We start from the raw sequence: 20,754 nt of genomic DNA on the forward strand, positions 1-20,754 counted from the left end.
AGTGTTTGAGAAGGAGTATGAAGCACAAACCTTTGTTATATATAATATATCATCTATTGTCAGAAAATACCTAAAGACCAAAGTCTACTATCTTTATCAGTCAAAGCCTGCAAAACAATTGAGGGCAACAGGCTCAGTGAATGTAAAACCCCACAAAGCTTCCTTATTAGTCTTAGTGGAGTTGGATTGTACTATTCTGAAAGTGGAGCTTGGTCATTTGTTCCTTCATGCAGCGATATAACTCATCAAAACCTTTTATCTCAATATTCCTTCCTCATATCAGGTTTTGATGTTACTGTAGACCACTTTAATTGAAGCTCTGTCTCTTATGCAGTACTTATTTCTAGGTACAGAAGTAGTCTGAATCACAGACGTGTTACATCAGAAGAGATGGTGGCATCTGTAGTCGTCTTTCTTACCATGGCAATACTCTCAGGTGAGACCTTATCTGCTGCATCAATGAAATACAGCCACACATAGGTTAACCCTAAATGCACCGACAAGGGACAATTTTAAACCCAAGGGGTGAAACATGTCATAATTTATCAACCCTTTTTTGATCCTTCTGAAAATGTAGGACCATGATTTCTGTGTCTACAAGGCACAATGGCTTCCACAGTGGCTTCCAAAATTGTCTTGACAAAATAATTATGTTATAATTAATTTTGGGGGCGGCAGGTCGCCTAGTGGTTAGAGCGTTAGGCCAGTATCCAAAAAGTTGCTAGATCAAATCCCTGAGCTGACAAGGTAAAAATCTGTTGTTCTGCCCCTGAACTAGGCAGTTAACCTACTGTTCCTAGGCTGTCATTGTTAATAAGAATTTGTTCTTAACTGACTTGCCTAGTTAAATAAAAGTGCATAAGAACTCATAAAACTGTCTGGTTACAGTATTTTTTGTTGGTTTTGGAGACATGATAATCAAGCCCTGTTGTTTCCTCAGGATATTGTGCTGGTCTAGAAGTGCTTCCTCCTGGACCTGTGAATGGAACATTGGGAGGAAATGTGTTTTTCAAAACCACCATCAATCCAACGACACTTAGTGCAATCATCTGGACTTTTGGTGATACCCCTGTCATCATTGTTGACTTTCACAGTTCTGAAGGTCCTGTGACCGGAGAGGGATATGTTGGCAGGATCAGGCTGGACAATAGCACTGGATCTTTGGAGCTCTTGAAACTGACCATTGCTGACAATGGAGAATACAGAGTGATCCTAAGAGAGTCTGATTTGATGTATTTGTCAAATACATCACTGAATGTCTATGGTGAGTACCCCCTTCCAAAATATGTCACTTAATGTTAAAGTTGAGTTGTCAACTAATGTGATTTCAATGTACTTCCATACATAAAAACAATACAAAACAAAAAACAGAATGCGCTTGTTGAAATGCAGTTACTCTAGTCTTTTGATGGTGTAGTTACAATTTATGGATATCTCTTGACACTCTACTAAATACATGATCCATGGTCAGAAGCAGAGCTAGTGTGAGGGCCATGGGAGCGACCAGCGTAGGTTTAAATTCCAATTAAATTCCAGTCAATTCAAAAGCTTAACCAAACTCCAATTCAAATTTCAAATTTTACTAACTGAAAACCATACAAGATAATTGGAATTGGAAATTAAGTGTACTTCCTGAATTTACTGGAATTTAAATTGAATTTACCCCAACCCTGGTGATCACCCCAGGGACCACACACCTAGGGGCACCCTGATCCTGGAGAAAATAAAAACAAAATAAACAACAAAAAACCTTTTCAACAATGTGCCAAAAACAAAGGAAAAAACATTTTTGACACTGTAAAACATGCCAATATATACAGTTGAAGTCGGAAGTTTGCATGCACACATGTCATTAAAACTCGTCTTTCAACCACTCCACAAATTTCTTGTTAATTAACAAACTACAGTTTTGGCATCTACTTTGCGCAAGACACAAGTCATTTTTCCAGCAATTGTTTACAGACAGATTATTTCACTTACTTTTTTGGAAGTGGAATTGTAACACAATTCCAGTGGGTCAGAAGTTTACATACACTAAGTTGACTGTGGCTTTAAACAGCTTGGAAAATTCCAGAGAATTATGTCATGGCTTTAGAAGCTTCTGATAGGCTAATTGACATAATTTGAGTCAATTGGAGGTGTACCTGTGGGTGTATTTCAACGCCTACCTTCAAACTCAGTGCCTCTTTGCTTGGCATCAAGCTTCCGGAGACACCTGAAACCCCACCTCTTCAAGGAATACCTAGGATAGGATAAGTAATCCTTCTCACCCCCCCCCCCCTTAATGATTTAGATGCACTATTGTAAAGTGGCTGTTCCACTGGATGTCAAAAGGTGAATTCACCAATTTGTAAGTCGCTCTGGATAAGAGCGTCTGCTAAATGACTTAAATGTAAAATGACTTAAATGTAAAATCATGGGAAAATCTAAATAAATCAGCCAAGACGTCAGAAAAAAGATTGTAAACCTCCACAAGTCCGGTTCATCCTTGGGAACAATTTCCAAACGCCTGAATGTACCACGTTCATCTGTACAAACAATAGCATGCAAGTATAAACGTCAAAAGTCGACGCAGCCATCATACCGCTCAGGAAGGAGACACGTTCTGTTTCCTAGAGATGAACGTACTTTGGTGCAAAAAGTGCAAATCAATCCCAGAACAACAGCAAAGGACTTTGTGAAGATGCTAGAGGAAACGGGTACAAAAGTATCTATATCCACAGTTAAACGATTCCTATATCAACATAACCTGAAAGGCCACTCAGCAAGGAAGAAGCCACTGCTCCAAAACCGCCATAAAAAAAGATAGACTACGGTTTGCAACTGCACATGGGGCCTTAGATCATACTTTTTGGAGAAATGTCTTCTGGTCTGATGAAACAAAATTAGAACAGTTTGGCCATAATGACAATCGTTATGTTTAGAGGAAAAAGGGGGAGGCTTGCAAGCCACAGAACACCATCCCAACCGTGAAGCACAGGGGTGGAAGCATCATGTTGTTGGGGTGCTTTGCTGCAGGAGGGATTGGTGCACTTCACAAAATAAATGGTGTCATGAGAAAGGAAAATTATGTGGATATATTGAAGCAACATCTCAAGACATCAGTCAGGAAGTTAAAGCTTGGTCGCAAATGGGTCTTCCAAATGGACAATGACCCCAAGCATACTTCCCAAGTTGTGGCAAAATGACTTAAGGACAACAAAGTCAAGGTAACGGATTGGCCATCACAAAGCCCTGACCTCAATCCTATGGAAAATTTGTGGGCAGAACTGAAAAAGCCGGTGCGAGCAAAGAGGCCTACCAACCTGACTCGGTTACACCAGCTCTATCAGGAGGAATGGGCCAAAATTCACCCAACTTATCGTGGGAAGCTTGTGGAAGGCTACCCAAAACGTTTGACCCAAGTTAAACAATTTAAAAGGCAGTGCTACCAAATACTAATTGAGTGTATGTAAACTTCTGACCCATTGCGAATGTGATGAAAGAAATAAAAGCTGAAATAAATCATTATCTCTACTATTATTCTGACATTTCACCTTCTTAAAATAAAGTGCTGATCATAATTGATCTAAGAGAGGGAATTTTTACTAGGATTAAATGTCAGGAATTGTGAAAAACTGAGTTTAAATGCATTTGTCTAAGGTGTATGTAAACTTCCAACTGTAAAACCTTTTCATTAGATCCTGGAATTGGTCTGAGCTGGTGTTGCTTATTTTATAAATAATGTACAGCTGTCTGTCACTCTACCCCCTGGCTGCTGCCAGGACAGGCCAGGGTCTTCAAAAATATCTTCAAAATGATTATTTATTTATTTAGTAAGTTTTTTAGTTTAAAGCTACAAATAATGATTGAAAAAATTGAAATGGCTTGGCTAAAAATCTGTTTTCATTTAATATTATTGTCTAGTGATTTTCTGGAAAATTATTTTAATGTTGTATTGTTGTATTGGTGCTGTATGAAGTAGATTATTAGTAGTGTTAAACTAACAAACTACTAATAGTCTACTTCATACAGCACCACTACATTGTTTCACAACCAAGAGACTGTAGGCCATTTTTGAACGTTCAGCTACTGTTATGAAGCAAGCAATGTATTAGGCTACATCATTTTCCAACATATTCTGACATGCAATTAGCGGGAAAACACTGTTCTAAAGGGTAGCTGATGTTAGCGGTTTCATGTTGCAGGTGCAAATCTCTTTTACAAACTGAGAATGAGTGGAAATCGAAAGATGCAACAACTAGAATGGGTTACTAATATGACTAGACTTGTAAAAAAAAGTGGCTATCTAAAACCTAATAGGGTTCTTCGGCTGTCCCCAAAGGAGAACCCTTTGAAGAACCATTTTTGTTTCCAGTTAGAACCCTTTTGGGTTCCATGTAGAAACCTTTCCACAGAGGGTTCTACATGGAACCCGAAAGGGTTCTACCTTGAATCAAAATGGGTTCTACCTTGAACCAAAAATGGTTCTCCTATGGGGATTGTGACTTTGGCTTCTAGACAATTAAATAAAGTTGATATTAAAATGTATAGAACAAGAGAGAAATGCTGGTTTAAATGATATATGAGGAATAATTTTATAAATATTCCTCATATCATTGAAACCAGCATTTCTCTCTTGTTCTAACGTTTCTATGGTCACATTTTGGCTACAGGCTACTTTGAAGCAAGGTAAAACATGTGTCATAATAGGCTATAAAGTAAAACTGTTTTCACACGCGATTGTATGTAGAAATGTTGCACAATGACTGGGATTATAAGAACACATGATCAATGAGCTGCGAGCTCTCGCTTTGCTCTCGCTTTGCTCAAACTAGGCTTTGAATGCGGCGGTGCGCATTAATGCAAGTTATAAATAAGTTAGATGACAAAATAACTTACTAATTTGCTTTTATTATGATGGGGCATATCAGCTATTATTTATTTTTTTAAAGATTTGCTAAGGACCTGTCATGCCAAATATTGTCCCCTTACCAAATAGTTTCCCCCTCTAATTCATTGATGGGATTCGATGAGTTCGAGCTTCTGTTGCTAGGGCTGTTGCTAGAACGTCAGGTTGGTTTTCACAGCTGTTTCGCAAGGTGTTCATTATTGTAAATTGTAAGGTAACCATTGATGGTATTTATTTGTTCCACATTATTCAATGTTGTAGCCTAGGACCTACAATAGATACATATATATTGAACCACAAGGGTGTACTAATGTGCTACGACAGAAAATCATAATAGAGGACTACTGAAATGATATTATTTCAGTGTGGATGAGGGAAGGAAGGGCAGGTTTAAATAAAAACATGACAGCCAGACAAGCCAGTGTAAGAATCAAATGGATTTCCATATGAATGGAGTGGAAATGAGCTGTCTTTGTGATTTGTAAGGTAAGTACCTTTAATGTGTCAAGCAGATTACACGTTTTCTTTGCCATATCTGAAACATAGCAATATTTAAGACATGGATTTCATGTTGTAATGTTAACAAGGTACCCAAAAGTAGTTTGAAATAATTGTTTCATTGTATTAGCTAAACCAAACTTGTTTAAACAGCGAAATTGTCGCGAAAATATGCCTTGTTTGCATAGCGATGATGAAAATAACGTAATTTAGAATGTAATGATCACAAAAATTAAAATCATTCCACCGTTGATATAGCAACGGATGCTAATAGTTTAATTGAATCCCATTGTGACGTAGAGGGGGACACTATTTGGCATGACAGACCCTTCGAGAGCGCAACTGCCCGGTCTGTGCTGATGAGCTCTACGCCTGTCCATGGTAATGTAACACCAGTGGTGTACATTTTTTAAGTACAAATACTTTAAAGTGCCACTTTAAAGTTTTTGGGGTGTATCTGTACTTTACTTTACTATTTACATTTTGAGAACTTTTAATACATTCCACTCCACTACATTCCTAAAGAAAATAATGTACTTTTTATTTCCTACATTTTCCCTGACACCCAAAAGTATGCGTTACATTTACAATGCTTAGCAGCACTTATCAAGAGAACATCCCTAGTCATCCCTACTGCCTCTGACCTGGCAGACTCACTAAACACAAATGCTTTGTTTCCAAATATGTTTGTGTATTGGAGTGTGTCCCTGGCTATCCATAAATTAAATTGACAACAAAATTGTGCCATCTGGTTTGCTTAATATAAGGACGGTGAAATGACGTACTTTTACTTTTGATACTTAAGTATATTTCAGCAATTACATCTACTTTTGATACTTAAGTATATTTAAAACCAAATACTTTTAGACTTTTACTAAAGTAGTATTTTACTGTGACTTTCACTTTTACTTGAGTAATTTTACTTTTACTCAAGTTTGACAGTTGGGTACTTTTTCTACCACTGTGTAACATGAACATAAAACCAACTTGTTTCTCCTTTTCTTTTTTAACAAACCACAATAATTAGTATTATCTCATCTTGTATTCATTTCACAGAAGAAGTATCTGGTGCTACTATCACAATTACCCCAAACCCACCAATCATCGAGGGGGGCTCTGTCACTTTAACCTGTGATGCAACTGGCTTCAACATCACCAGAGAGTGGATGAAGGATGGTCATCCTGTGTCTTCTGGTGACAATATCATATTATCTGAGGATAAGAGAGTGCTGTCGATAAAGAAGAGAACAGACAGTGGCGAATACCTGTGTAGAGTCAGCAACCATGTCAGCTCTGAAAATGCCAGTGACACTGTGCATGTAATCTGTAAGTACTTCCCTATAAGCCTGGGGATAAATCAAATCAAATCCAATTTTATTGGTTGCATACACATGCTAATGTAACCGATGTGAAATGGCTAGCTAGTTAGCGGTGGTGCGTGCTAATAGCATTTGTGATATGTGACGTCACTCGCTCTGAGACCTTGAAGTAGTGGTTACCCTTGCTCTGCAAGGTCCATGGCTTTTGTGGAGCGATGGGTAACGATGCTTCATGGGTGACTGTTGTCTATGTGTGCAGAGGGTCCCTGGTTCGAGCCCAGTGAGGGGACGGACGAAAGTTAAACTGTTACATTGGTGCCGTGACCCGGATCACTGGTTGCTGCAGAAAAGGAGGAGGTCAAAAGGGGGGTGAGTGTAACCGATGTGAAATGGCTAGCTAGTTAGCGGTGGTGTGCGCTAATAGTGTTTTGATCGGTGACGTCACTCGCTCTGAGACCTTGAAGTAATGGTTCCCCTTGCTCTGCAAGGGCTGTGGCTTTTGTGGAGCGATGGGTAACAATGCTTCGTGGGTGACTGTTGTCTATGTCTGCAGAGGGTCCCTGGTTCGAGCAGGGGCGAGGGGACGGACGAAAGTTAAACTGTTACACTAACCATGTGTATGCGACCAATAAAATTGGATTTGATTTGATAAATGTACCAAATGTACAATCAACACATGCACGTGAAAAGAATATAACAATGACTGAACACACACTTTACACCAGCCATTATGACTCCACCGTCACACTGATTTACAAACTAATGAACTTGTAGCTATGACTAACTGGTGATCTCTGTGTTACAGATGGACCTGATGGTATGGAAATCAAGGGTCCAACTAAAATAGAAGTAGGACAGAAGTTTACATTGACCTGCTCTGCTGACTCAAACCCCCCTGCTAGTTACACCTGGATGCACAATGAGACAGAGATACCTGGACATTCCCCTGAGTTCACTAAAGAGAAGAGTGAATACTCTGACAGTGGGGAATATACCTGTTCAGCAACAAATGATGTCACTGGAAACAGAACATCTGTGGTCCATAAACTGTCAGTAAAAGGTAAAGTTAGAAGTTTTAAAGACAATATGAACATAGTAAGTAGATAACAGTTACATCTAGTCATTTAGCAGACCCTCTTATCCAGAGATCCTTACAGTTAGTGCATTAAGTTAGCTATGTGGGACAACCAAATATCTCAGTCATAGTAAATACTATTTTCCTCAAAGTAATTATCAGAAAAGTCAGTGCTAGTAGAAGAAAAGTTATACGTATGAAGTTTTGCATTCCAAACTTGTTTTAAAATAGTGCCTTTTAGTTGTGTTTGCTGTGTTGTAATTGTCACCTAGATGCACTGTAATGTGCAGTACTGCTTGTTCACTGGATGTACCCTTTCTCTCATCTCTGTATGTTTCTCTCTCTGGTCTCTGCAGCGGAGGGCTCTCCAACTCCAGACGGGCTGTCTGTTGTTGTCATCACTGGGACTGTGATTATAGTGTTGCTGGTTGTGGAAGTGGCAGTTAGTGTTGCAGTCTATTTCATCAAGAAAAATGGGTGAGATAGGAAACGTTTCATTCAAACAAGTGTATTTTCTATCACTGCCGGCAATAGACAATATAGGCTCTGTTTTCACATTGATCTAAACTGGTCAGAAAAAGGGCCTGGGTATATTTCAAAAGCACAATAAACTTTTAAAAACATTGTAATGTTATGTTCTTATCTTAAAACTTCACTGTAAACTGTTAAAAGCACTGTAATATCATGTTCTTATACCTTTTAATGTTTATGTATTGTTGCATATAGAAGCAATGTTGAGCCAATGCATCGAGGAGGTAAGCATACGCTTTATCTCCAATCTTATAATGAATCATGTTTTCAAACATTTGTTTTAACCATTTACATTAAAGTCGTCATTTAGCAGTCGCTCTCATCCAGTGTGATTTACAGTTTCCATGGAAGAAGGAAATGTATTCAGACAAATTACATGATATAATACAGCACCACTATGACGATGCTTAATAATGTAAAATGCTTATGCAGACAAGATAACAGCAACTATACAACCACCTCTATTTGTATCTCTTAAAGGCTCGCAACAACATGTATATGAGAACCCATCACCTGTGTATGAGAACCCATCACCTGTGTATGAGAACCCATCACCTGTGTATGAGAATCCATCACCTGTGCGTGATAACACACAACAAAATCAATCTCCACCTCTACCCCTGACAGTAAGTAAAACATGGTCACCCCTGGGATGTGTCTGTGCACATCTGTATTCTACTACAGTCTGACTGTAATTAACAAGATTACTTTGCTTAACAGGATGTACAGTGTTGAAAATACTGTATGCAAAGACTGTTTGAAAATTATATTATATAAGTTTAGTATTGACTTAATGACAACTATTCAGTCTCTGGCCTTTTCATGTTATGCACTAACACATGATTGCTGTAAAAGTTTGTTTAGGACTTGAGGTTATGTATTTTGTCATGGCAACTGTTGGTGTGGCTGTTGCCTTCTGTGTACTGCAGTTGTTTACTTCTGCTTTTATCCCAAATTATGAAATGCAGGACTTCAAGACTACCTATGATACTAGGATAATGGTAAGTTTGTTCTAGACCACATGTCACCACGTGACTGTAATACTGTAACAACAACTGATTTATATGTTAAATGTTATTCATGTAGTATTATAGCTGATACATGGAAGTTAATGTTCCTTTCATTTCTCCCTTACTTTCCTACTAGCAGTAAGAGGTCAGGAAGAGATCTCCATTCAACCACCATTCTCCAGTTCCACAATCAACACAAAGAAAACCTGCATGATAACACCCAGTGTGGATCTGAAATGTAACGTACATAATACATTTGTGCTATGTCTGTCTGCTTTGTGTAATTTCTTAACATTGAAAATAAAACCTTGTTAATAATGAAAGTAGATAACGCATTACTGTACTGTCATTTTATAAATTAGAGCATAATTAATGCCAGTTAAATAAATAAGAATATTTAAATGATGAAAAAACAGAATGACTAATAAATATTGGCTGCTATTTTCCTACTACTCTGTTGTTCTTTGTGTCAGACCAGTGATTACCAGTTTATAAGATATATACTGAACAAAACTATAAAAGCAACATGTAAAGTGATGGTACAATGTTTAATAAGCTTAAATAAAAGATCCCAGAAATTGTCTGTACACACACACAAAAAAAAAAATCTAATTTTGTGCACATATGTTTACTTTAGTGAGCATTTCTCTTTGTTGTAAGGTAACCAATCAACCTGACAGGTGTGGCATATCAAGAAGCTGATTAAACAGAATGATAATTACACAGGTGCACCTTGTGCTGGGGGAGAATACCATTCCAGGACCTCCACATCTGTCTTCTTCCCCTGCGGGATCATCTGAGGCCAGACACTCAGACAGTTGATGAACTGTGGGTTTGCACAACAGAAGAATTTCAGCACAAACTGTCAGATACTGTCTCAGGGAAGCTCATCAGTGTGCTTGTCATCTTAAACAGGGACTTGACCTGACTGCAGCTAGGTGTCGTAACTGACTTCAGAGGGCAAATGCTCACCTTCAATGGCCACTGGCACGCTGGAGAAGTGCGCTCTTCACGGATGAATCCCGGTTGTACGGCATTGTGTGGGCGAGCGGTTTGCTGATGTCAACGTTGGGAACAGAGTGCCCCGTGGTGGATGTGGGGTTATGGTTATGGCCTGGCATAAGCTACGGACAATGAACACAATTACATTTTATCAATGGCGATTTGAATGCATGACGAGATCCTGGGGGCCCGTCCTCGTGCCATTCACACACCATCATCACCTCATGTTTCAGCATGATAATGCACGGCCCCATGTCGCAAGGATCTGTACACAATTTCTGGAAGCTGAAAATGTCCTAGTTCTTCCATGGCCTGCATACTCACCAGACATTTCACTCATTGAGCATGTTTGGGATGCTCTGGATCGATGTACGACAGCGTGTTCCAGTCAATATCCAGAAACTTTCCTTAGCCATTGAGTGGGACCACATTCCACAGGCCACAATCAACAGCCTGATCAACTCTATGTGAAGGAAATGTGTTGTGCTGCATGAGGCAAATGGTGATCACACCAGATACTGATGTTTTTTGTTGTTGATCCAAGCACCTACCTTTGTTTTTATCGTATCTGTGACCAACAGATGAATCTGTATTCCTAGTCATGTGAAATACTTAGATTAGTACCTAATGAATGTATTTTGATTGACTGATTACTTTATATGAACTGTAACTCAGTAAAATCTTTAAAATTGTTGCATTTCTATTTTGTTCAGTGTACTTTAGTTATACGATTCCATATTACCATAAATATATTCTCAACACTTTATAATCATGAATACCTACAATTCTGACAATGTAGATGCATGAGGCTGTAATGGATCTCTTCCTCCTCTTCTGAGGAGGAGTAGCGAGAAGGATCGGAGGACCAATGCGCAGCATGGTAAGTGTCCATAATGTTTAATCAAAACACAACAGAACACTGGAACAAAACAATAAACGTGAATAAAAAAAAACAGTCCCGTGTGGCAACAAGCACTGACTCGGAAGACAAACACCCACAACTCAAAAGTGAAACCAGGCTACCTAAGTATGATTCTCAATCAGGGACAACGATTGACAGCTGCCTCTGATTGAGAACCATACTAGGCCGAACACAGAAATCCCAATTTATAGAAAAACTAACATAGAGATTGAAGTATGACCAGACTGTCTTAAAAACTTTAGTAATCAGACGTATACAACTCAAAGTGTTTAGCCTTTCCCCAGACACTGCATATAATCCCCTTTCTCAACATTAATGTAGGTGTTATGGCCTCCTAACAGTCTAGTATTTCACACGTCACTGATCTGCACTTGAAGACAGATAGAGGACCTTTGGTCCCTCCATGATGGACTAGGAGCAGATCACCCTCTAGTGGCTTCACATCTCCTCTGCACTCATTACTTTGTCTGTGGCTCCGTTGGCTGTAACTAACTGGGTTCACGGTTTAAGAAGAGAAATAGACATTAAAATCTTACATTCAGACATACTTTAAAACTATTTAAAGGGTTTATAAGCTATGTGTATCGACCTCGTATCCCAATCAGCTACTCTCCCTGGGGTCCACCCAAAACACAACACAAAACAGTCCTACACAGACTGAAGCAACAGCATAGATATGCTAACATTATGACATTGACCCTCGTAAACCAGATACACTTGTCCTGTAGATTATTCACTTCAATCAGGCAGCAGACAATGCCTCCTCCACTGGCCAGTAGGGAGTAAGACAGGGGTCAGAGAGGGGTGAAATAGGCATTTTGAGGTGGAACTGCCCTGGTGGAACGTACCAAGATGTTTAGTAAATCTTGTATTGATGTTTCAAGCTTTATATCTTATTCAGTTCCATTATCTGCACTGTTATCCCATTAATGAGGTTTAAAAACAGCCCCATATTAAATTCAACCATCATAATGATGAGAATGAATAGACTGTAAATGGAACACGGCTCCACAAGCTTGGCCAGATACAGTTAATTTTTTATTTAATTTAAGTCATTTTGCAGACACTCTTATACAGAGTGACTTACAGGAGAAATTAGGCTTAAGTGACTTGCTCAAGGGCACATCGACAGACTTTTCATCTCGTCTGTTTGGGGATTCAAACCAGCAACCTTTCAGTTACTGGCCCAATGCTCTTAACTGCTAGGCTACCTGCCACCAGTATTGCCTTTACACAAACGTCCATACAAAGGATTCAGCCACATTGAACTCTGTCTGAAGTTGGCAAGTTTGTGTGTGTGTGTCACGTCAAGACCTTAGATATCTCTGTTTTTCTATATATTGTGATTAGGTCAGGGTGTGACTAGGGTGGGTACTCTAGTTTTTGTATGTCTAGGGTTTTTGTATGTCTATGTTGGCCTGATATGGTTCCCATTCAGAGACAGCTGTTTATCGTTGTCTCTGATTGGGGATCATATTTAGGTAGCCATTTTCCTCATTTGTGTTGTGGGATCTTGACTATGTTTAGTTGCCTGTCTGCCCTAAGTTGTATAGCTTCACGGTTCATTCGTTGGTTTTGTTGTTTTTGTTAAGTGTTTCATTCATTAAAAGAGAATGTACGCATACCACGCTACGCCTTGCTCTCACTCATATGACGATCGTGACAGAAGATCCCACCACCAACGGACCAAGCAGAGTGTTCCAGAGGAGCAGGTATCCTGGGCCCGGGAGAAAAGTGAGTGGAGGACATCCTGGACTTGGCAGGAGATCCTGGATGAAAAAGGACCCTGGACGCATGCCGGGGAATATCGCCGTCCAGTGCGCCTCCACAGTCCAGAGCTTCTGGTGACAGTTCCCAACCCAGAGCTTCCGGCGACAGTTCCCAGTCCAGAGCTTCCGGCGACAGTCCACAGTCCGGAACCTCCAAAGACGATCCCCAGTCCGGAACCTCCAGCGACGGTCCCCAGTCCGGGGCCTCCAGCGACGGTCCCCAGTCCGGGGCCTCAAGCGACGAGCTGCAGTCTAGAGTCTCCGGCGATGATCCACGGTCCGGTTCCACAGAAGCGGAGGGATCAGCGTAAGGAGGGGGGGGCTGAATCCAGAACCGGAGCTACCACCGAGGGTAGATGCCCACCCGGACCCTCCCCTATAGGTTCAGGTTTGCTGCCAGGAGTCCGCACCTTTTTTGCATGTCTAGGGGGTTTTGTATGTCTATGCTGGCCTGATATGGTTCCCAATCAGAGACAGCTGTTTATCGTTGTCTCTGATTGGGGGTCATTTTCCTCATTTGCGTTGTGCGATCTTGACTATGTCTAGTTGCCTGTCGGCACTAAGTTGTATAGCTTCACATTTGTTGCTTTTGTTGTTTTTGTAAAGTGTTTCATTCATTAAAAGAGAATGTGCGCATACCACGCTGCACCTTGGTCTCACTCATACGACGATCGTGACAGTGTGTGTGTTTAAGGTATGGGTACTTAAAGAAAGGTTTTATTGGCCAATCCCATTCGACAGGATTCTCTGGCCCTATACCTCCTGTCTGTGTGTGTTGACTTGGAGTTGCCAGTTTCAGTACACACTGATGTGTGTATGTCTAGCGACGTCAGGGTGGCGCCAAGCTCCCACATAAACCCATGTCAGGAATTAGAGAACCAGCTAGCATGGGTTACCTGGACAATTTAGACCATGTGGAATTGTGCATTCCTCGTGTATACAATCACACATTTTGTACCTAGTTTGCATTCGGAAAGTATTCAGACCCCTTCCTTGACTTTTTCCACATCTTGTTGCATTACAGCTTTTCTCTAAAATGTATTAACTAAAAAAAATGTCCTCCTCAATCTACACACAATACCCCATAATGACAAATTGGAAACAGGTTTTTAGAAATTTTGCAAATGTATTAAAGATTTTTTTAAAAACATTTACATAAGTATTCAGACCCTTTGCTATGAAACTTGAAATTGTGCTCAGTTGCATCCTGTTTCCATTGATCATCCAGTGGTCAATTCAATTGATTGGACATGATTTGGAAAGGAACATACCTGTCTAAGGTCCCAGAGTTGACAGTGCATGTCAGAGCAAAAACCAAGCAATGAGGTCGAAGGAATTGTCTGTAGAACTCCAAGACAGGATTGTGTCGAGAGACAGATCTTATACCCTAACCAAAAAATGTCTGCAGTATTGAAGGTCCCCAATAAGATAGTGGCCTCCATCATTCTTAAATGGAAGACGTTTGGAACCACCAAGACTCTTCCTGGAGCTGGCCTAGAGTTGACCAAGAACCCGATCTCCAGAGTTCCTCTGTGGAGATGGGAGAATCTTCCAGAAGGACAACCATCTATGCAGCACTCCACCAATCAGGCCTTTATGGTAAAAATGGATGTTTTCACTGACGAGACTCCCAGTTAGACAGCAAATGTTCATTTTGTTCCATAAAGATTATTTTTATAGCCGAAATACCTCTATTTGTTCTTCACATTTGGTTAAGAAATCCACCGGAAACTGCGGTCACGACAATGCCGAAAAATATTCCAAATTAGATCCAAAATATTGACAGAAACATGGCAAACGTTTTTTTATAATCAATCCTCAAGGTGTTTTTCAAATATCTTTTTGCCTCATTATCTATTCGATAATTATTGAACCAGGTCAGTTGGTTTCTTAGTAGGAGCGATAGAAACAATGGCCGCATTTGTCATCAGAGTCCTCAGCTGACCACTGACGCAATGTTGTCGCTCACTAGACACATTAGGGAAGCCATAGAAAAAGGAATCTGGTTGATATCCCCTTCACTGCTCAATAGGGACGCATAGGAACGCAGAAGTTTCTAAATAAGAGTCACTTCCTGATTGGATTTTTCTCAGGCTTTCGCCTGCAATATCAGTTCTGTTATACTCACAGACAATATTTTTACAGTTTTGGAAACTTTAGAGTGTTTTCTATCCTAAGCTGTCAATTATATGCATATTCTATTATCTGGTCCTGAAAAATAGCCTGTTTAGTTTGGGAACGTTATTTTTCCAAAAATGAAAATAGTGCCCCCTAGTTTCATTAAGGCATTGAAGGTTAACTTTGTCATACAGTATCTACGCTTTGTTTATTGTGTAAAAAATTCAAAATCAGTTTTAGTACTCTCTCAAGGGATCCTACCATCAACATTGTTTCCTGGTTTTCAGACATACTGACAAATTTTGCCCAAACCTGGCCTGTTTTCATGGTTGCCCAATAGAGAGAGACAAGTGTCTCCTAAATAAATCAGTGGAGTTTTTCTTGGTTGTTTGATGAAGGCTTTCATTTGTTCCGTATTGTGTCACCTGACCTCTGACCCCATGCATTACCGCTAGTCTAGTGTCTTTGATCCTCCTCGAGTTGGATTGCATCACCTGACTGACCCTGCTCAAACACAACTCCCAAACAAAACCTTGTAAACCTGATAAACTGACCCCTTCTGTTGTATGAATCACTGATGTAGGTAAATCTTGACTGAAATGTGTTTAAAGGCCTAGGGCAAAAATGTGATGTTTCTGTGTTTTACATACACAAAGTGTCCAAAACATGACATAGACTGACAAGGTGAATCCAGGTGAAAGCTATGACACCTTAGTGATGTCACTTGCTAAATCCATTTCAATCAGGGTAGATGAAGGGGAGGATTTTTAAGCCTTGAGACAATTGAGACATGGATTGTGTGTGTGTGCGCCATTCAAAGGGTGATTTGGCAAAACAAAATACTTCAGTGCCTTTGAACTGGGTATGGTAGTAGGTGCCAGACTCACCAGTCAGAGGATGTTAAGAACTGCAATGCTGCTGGGTTTTTCATGCTCAACAGTTTTCTGTGTGTTTCAAGAACGGTCCATCACCCAAAGGACACCCAGCCAACTTGACACAACTGTGGGATGCATTGAAGTCAACATGGGCAAGCATGGAACGCTTTTAAAATAAAGGTAAAAAAAAGTGCTCTTCACCAAATGTAATACCATTTCATATTTTTAACAAGAGTAATAGTATATTACATTTACGCAAATCACGAATGCTTTTAAAAATATCTATATACTTATTACTTTCCAAATAAACGTTATTTTTCCATGGAAATATGGGTAGCCATGAGAAAGACCCCCTCCCCAATAGTGATCGACTATCAAGGATCACTATGGGGTGCAATCGGGCGATGTAGGCTTGTACACAATCGCCCAACCTTAACACACATACACTCTTTCTCTGTGTGGTTATAGTAGGCTAACGTATGTCAATGGTTTTTATGAACAGCAGTAACATCAGGCAGGATTTAAGCTACCAACTGCCTAGCCAGTTGTAGCTCAATCTTGGGTGCAATGATCATGTTCCCGTACTGACTGACTGTGTGGAGACTCATTGATTTAATGTTACGTTAGCCTACGTGATACACCAGTAAAGTAATAAAATATATAGCTCATCCGTTTTTTGTTGATACAGCGTCGTCTTTATATCTGAAAATAATAATTTTGGGTATTGTCTTTCCAAGGGCTCCATATGGATTCACCCGCTGACGTTCCTCTGCACTAGCACGCACAACTTCTTCTCAGCTGGCACAATTTGATTGGCTGCTGTCCGATTCAAACTGTAATCCGTTAAATGAAGAGTTGATGCGCTGCACATTTTTTAAAATGGCATGTTTTTTAATATTTGGGCTTGGGGAGGGTATCAAGTCAGGTCGAGTCATAAGGCTCAAGTCCAAGTCAAGTCACGAGTCATTAGTGTTAAAGTCAAAGTCGCGTTGCAAGTCATCATATTTGTGACTTGAGTCCAAGTCATGTGACTCGAGTCCACACCTCTGATACTGTGAAATTGTGAAAATTATGATAATGCCCTTTTAGTGTCAAAACTGTTTGAAAAGATCGCTTGAAATTTCAGCCTGTTTTGGTGGGATCGAGTTTTGGCCTGCCTGGTGACATCACTAGGCGGTAAATAAGTTAATAGACCAATTCTAAGGGGAGTTCCAAATATATTTGCCAATAAGAGCAAGTGTTCAGTTCACCTCCCCACTAAGACCACTCCCAGACAGTCCTGACAGAATTCTTGCTTGAGACAGTACTCTTTGCTAAGAAGCAATTATTTTGTTTCTTTTTGACCATTTTAATTGAAACCATTAGAGTAAGGTCCCTAATTGTTAGCCAGAAATGATTTGATATTGAGATAAAAATGACTGCATTGGACCTTTAACCTGTATCTAAATAATGTATACTATCTCCATGATTTACCAAATATCGCATTTTAGGACTCTGTTAATTTTGCGACTAGCAATCCCGGATCCGGGAGCGTAATCATAGCCTCAAACGAATTAGCATAACGCAGCGGACATAAATACCTCTAGAAACTTTTCCTATTCATGAAAATCGCAAATGAAATATATTCAAACACAAGCTTAGCCTTTTGTTAATCACACTGTCATCTCAGATTTTCAAAATATGTGTTACAGCCAACGCTAGACAAGCATTTGTGTAAGTTTATCATGGCATAATGCTATGCTAGGCTCTGCTGGCAGCAGGCAACATTTTCACGAAAATAAGAAAAGCAACCAAATTAAATAATTTACCTTTGAAGAACTTCGGATGCTTTCACTCAGGAGACTCCCAGTTAGATAGCAAATGTTCCTTTTTTCCAAAAATATTATTTTTGTAGGCGAAATAGCTCCCGTTTGTTCATCATGCTTGGCTGAGAAATCGTCCGGAAAATGCTACCACTACAACGCCGAACCTTTTTCAAAATTAGCTCCATAATATCGACAGAAACACGGCAAACGTTGTTTAGGATCCATCCTCAAGGTGTTTTTAACATATATATTCGATAATATATCCGTCGAGGCAATTGGTTTCTCATAAGAAGCGATTGGAAAAATGGCTACCTCAGTATTTTACGCAAGATTTTCTGCGGGAGACACCATGTGACCACTTGCTATATATGGTCCCTTACGGCTATTCTTCAATGGAAATGCGTAAAAAGACGTCACAATTGTTATGAACTTGAGTGAAGACCCAAAAGCGGTTTTAACAGAAAACAGAGTTCTTTAATGAAAATACAGGAATGGCATAAATCCCCTTCCAACGTTGTCAGCAACAAAAAGAACGTTAGTATAGTGCAGGATACTCCTGCCAGGCAGACTCCGACAGGACAGGACAAGGTGGAAGCAAACGAGACGACAGCTTGCTTCTGGCATCAAAAAACACAAACAAGAATCAGACACTGAAAGTAGCAGGAACAGAGAAAGAAATAGAGACCTAATCAGAGGGGGAAGAGAGAACAGGTGGGGAAAGAGAGAATGAGCTAGTTAGGGGAAATGTAGAACAGCTGAGGAATGAGAGACAGAGAAGGTAACCTAAAAAGACCAGCAGAGAGAGAGAATGAAGAGAAAGGACAGGAACAGACATAACAAGACATGACAGTACCCCCCACTCACCGAGCGCCTCCCGGCGCACTCGAGGAGGAAACCTGGCGGCAACGGAGGAAATCATCGATCAGCGAACGGTCCAGCACGTCCCGAGAGGGAACCCAACTCCTCTCCTCAGGACCGTACCCCTCCCAATCCACTAGGTACTGATGACCACGGCCCCGAGGGCGCATGTCCAAAATCTTACGAACCCTGTAGATGGGTGCGCCCTCGACAAGGATGGGGGGGGAGGGACGAACGGGGCGCGAAGAACGGGCTTAACACAGGAGACATGGAAGACCGGGTGAACGCGACGAAGATAGCGCGGGAGAAGAAGTCGCACTGCGACAGGATTAATGACCTGGGAAATACGGAACGGACCAATGAACCGCGGGGCCAACTTGCGAGAAGCTGTCTTAAGGGGAAGGTTCTGAGTGGAGAGCCATACTCTCTGACCGCAACAATATCTAGGACTCTTGGTCCTACGCTTATTAGCGGCCCTCACAGTCTGCGCCCTATTACGGCAAAGTGCCGACCTGACCCCCTTCCAGGTGCGCTCGCAACGCTGGACAAAAGCCTGAGCGGAGGGGACGCAGGACTCGGCGAGCTGAGATGAGAACAGCGGAGGCTGGTACCCGAGGCTACACTGAAAAGGGGATAGACCGGTAGCAGACGAGGGAAGCGAGTTGTGGGCGTACTCTGCCCAGGGGAGCTGTTCTGACCAAGACGCAGGGTTACGAAAAGAAAGACTGCGTAAAATGCGACCAACAGTCTGATTGGCCCGTTCGGCTTGACCGTTAGACTGGGGATGAAAGCCGGACGAGAGACTGACGGAAGCCCCAATCAAACGGCAAAACTCCCTCCAAAATTGAGACGTGAACTGCGGACCTCTGTCGGAAACGACGTCAGACGGAAGGCCATGAATTCGGAAAACATTCTCGATAATGATCTGAGCCGTCTCCTTAGCAGAAGGGAGCTTATCGAGAGGAATGAAATGAGCCGCCTTAGAGAATCTATCGACAACCGTAAGAATAACTGTCTTCCCCGCTGATGAAGGCAGTCCGGTGATAAAATCTAAAGCGATGTGAGACCACGGTCGAGAGGGAATGGGAAGCGGTCTGAGACGGCCGGCAGGAGGAGAGTTCCCAGATTTAGTCTGTGCGCAGACCGAACAAGCGGCGACAAATCGACGCGCGTCACGTTCCCGAGTGGGCCACCAGAAACGCTGGCGAATGGAAGCGAGCGTACCCCGAACGCCGGGGTGGCCGGCTAACTTGGCAGAGTGGGCCCACTGAAGAACGGCCGGACGAGTAGGAACGGGAACGAACAGAAGGTTCCTAGGACAAGCTCGCGGCGACGGAGTGTGAGCGAGTGCTTGCTTTACCTGCCTCTCAATTCCCCAGACAGTCAACCCGACAACACGCCCCTCAGGGAGAATCCCATCGGGGTCGGTGGAGACCTCAGAAGAACTGAAGAGACGAGATAAAGCATCAGGTTTGGTGTTTTTTGAGCCCGGACGATAAGAAATAACAAACTCGAAACGAGCGAAAAACAGAGCCCAACGAGCCTGACGCGCATTAAGTCGTTTGGCTGAACGGATGTACTCAAGGTTCCTATGGTCAGTCCAAACGACAAAAGGAACGGTCGCCCCCTCCAACCACTGTCGCCATTCGCCTAGGGCTAAGCGGATGGCGAGCAGTTCGCGATTACCAACATCATAGTTACGTTCTGACGGCGATAAGCGATGAGAGAAAAACGCGCAAGGATGGACCTTGCCGTCAGAGAGAGAGCGCTGAGAAAGAATGGCTCCCACGCCCACCTCTGACGCGTCAACCTCAACAACAAACTGTCTAGAGATGTCAGGTGTAACAAGAATAGGTGCGGATGTAAAACGATTCTTAAGAAGATCAAAAGCTCCCTGGGCGGAAACGGACCACTTAAAGCACGTCTTAACAGAAGTAAGGGCTGTGAGAGGAGCTGCCACCTGACCGAAATTACGGATGAAACGACGGTAGAAATTAGCGAAGCCCAGAAAGCGCTGCAGCTCGACGCGTGACTTAGGAACGGGCCAATCAATGACAGCCTGGACCTTAGCGGGATCCATC

At 41.5% G+C, this 20,754-nt stretch overlaps 1 protein-coding gene across 3 annotated transcripts; it reads left to right on the plus strand.

Annotated features, from left to right (window-relative positions):
• The first annotated feature begins 128 nt into the window (after positions 1-128).
• On the plus strand, positions 129-9,773 carry LOC135520556 (carcinoembryonic antigen-related cell adhesion molecule 1-like). Of its 3 annotated transcripts, none has more exons than XM_064946195.1 (10): positions 129-436; positions 941-1,264; positions 5,690-5,770; positions 6,446-6,715; positions 7,514-7,768; positions 8,140-8,260; positions 8,510-8,538; positions 8,795-8,940; positions 9,283-9,315; positions 9,464-9,773. In XM_064946195.1, exons 1-10 carry the CDS (start codon positions 391-393, stop codon positions 9,464-9,466), a joined length of 1,308 nt encoding a protein of 435 aa, XP_064802267.1. In that variant the 5' UTR covers positions 129-390; the 3' UTR covers positions 9,467-9,773. The 3 variants fall into 3 exon arrangements, with proteins under 3 accessions (XP_064802267.1, XP_064802265.1, XP_064802268.1); XM_064946193.1 differs by having other exon boundaries at positions 131-436; positions 9,461-9,773; XM_064946196.1 differs by lacking the exon at positions 5,690-5,770 and having other exon boundaries at positions 133-436; positions 9,461-9,773.
• Positions 9,774-20,754: the final 10,981 nt, after the last annotated feature.

This window comes from Oncorhynchus masou, chromosome 29 (assembly GCF_036934945.1).
Source record: "Oncorhynchus masou masou isolate Uvic2021 chromosome 29, UVic_Omas_1.1, whole genome shotgun sequence".
Taxonomy (NCBI): domain Eukaryota; kingdom Metazoa; phylum Chordata; class Actinopteri; order Salmoniformes; family Salmonidae; genus Oncorhynchus; species Oncorhynchus masou.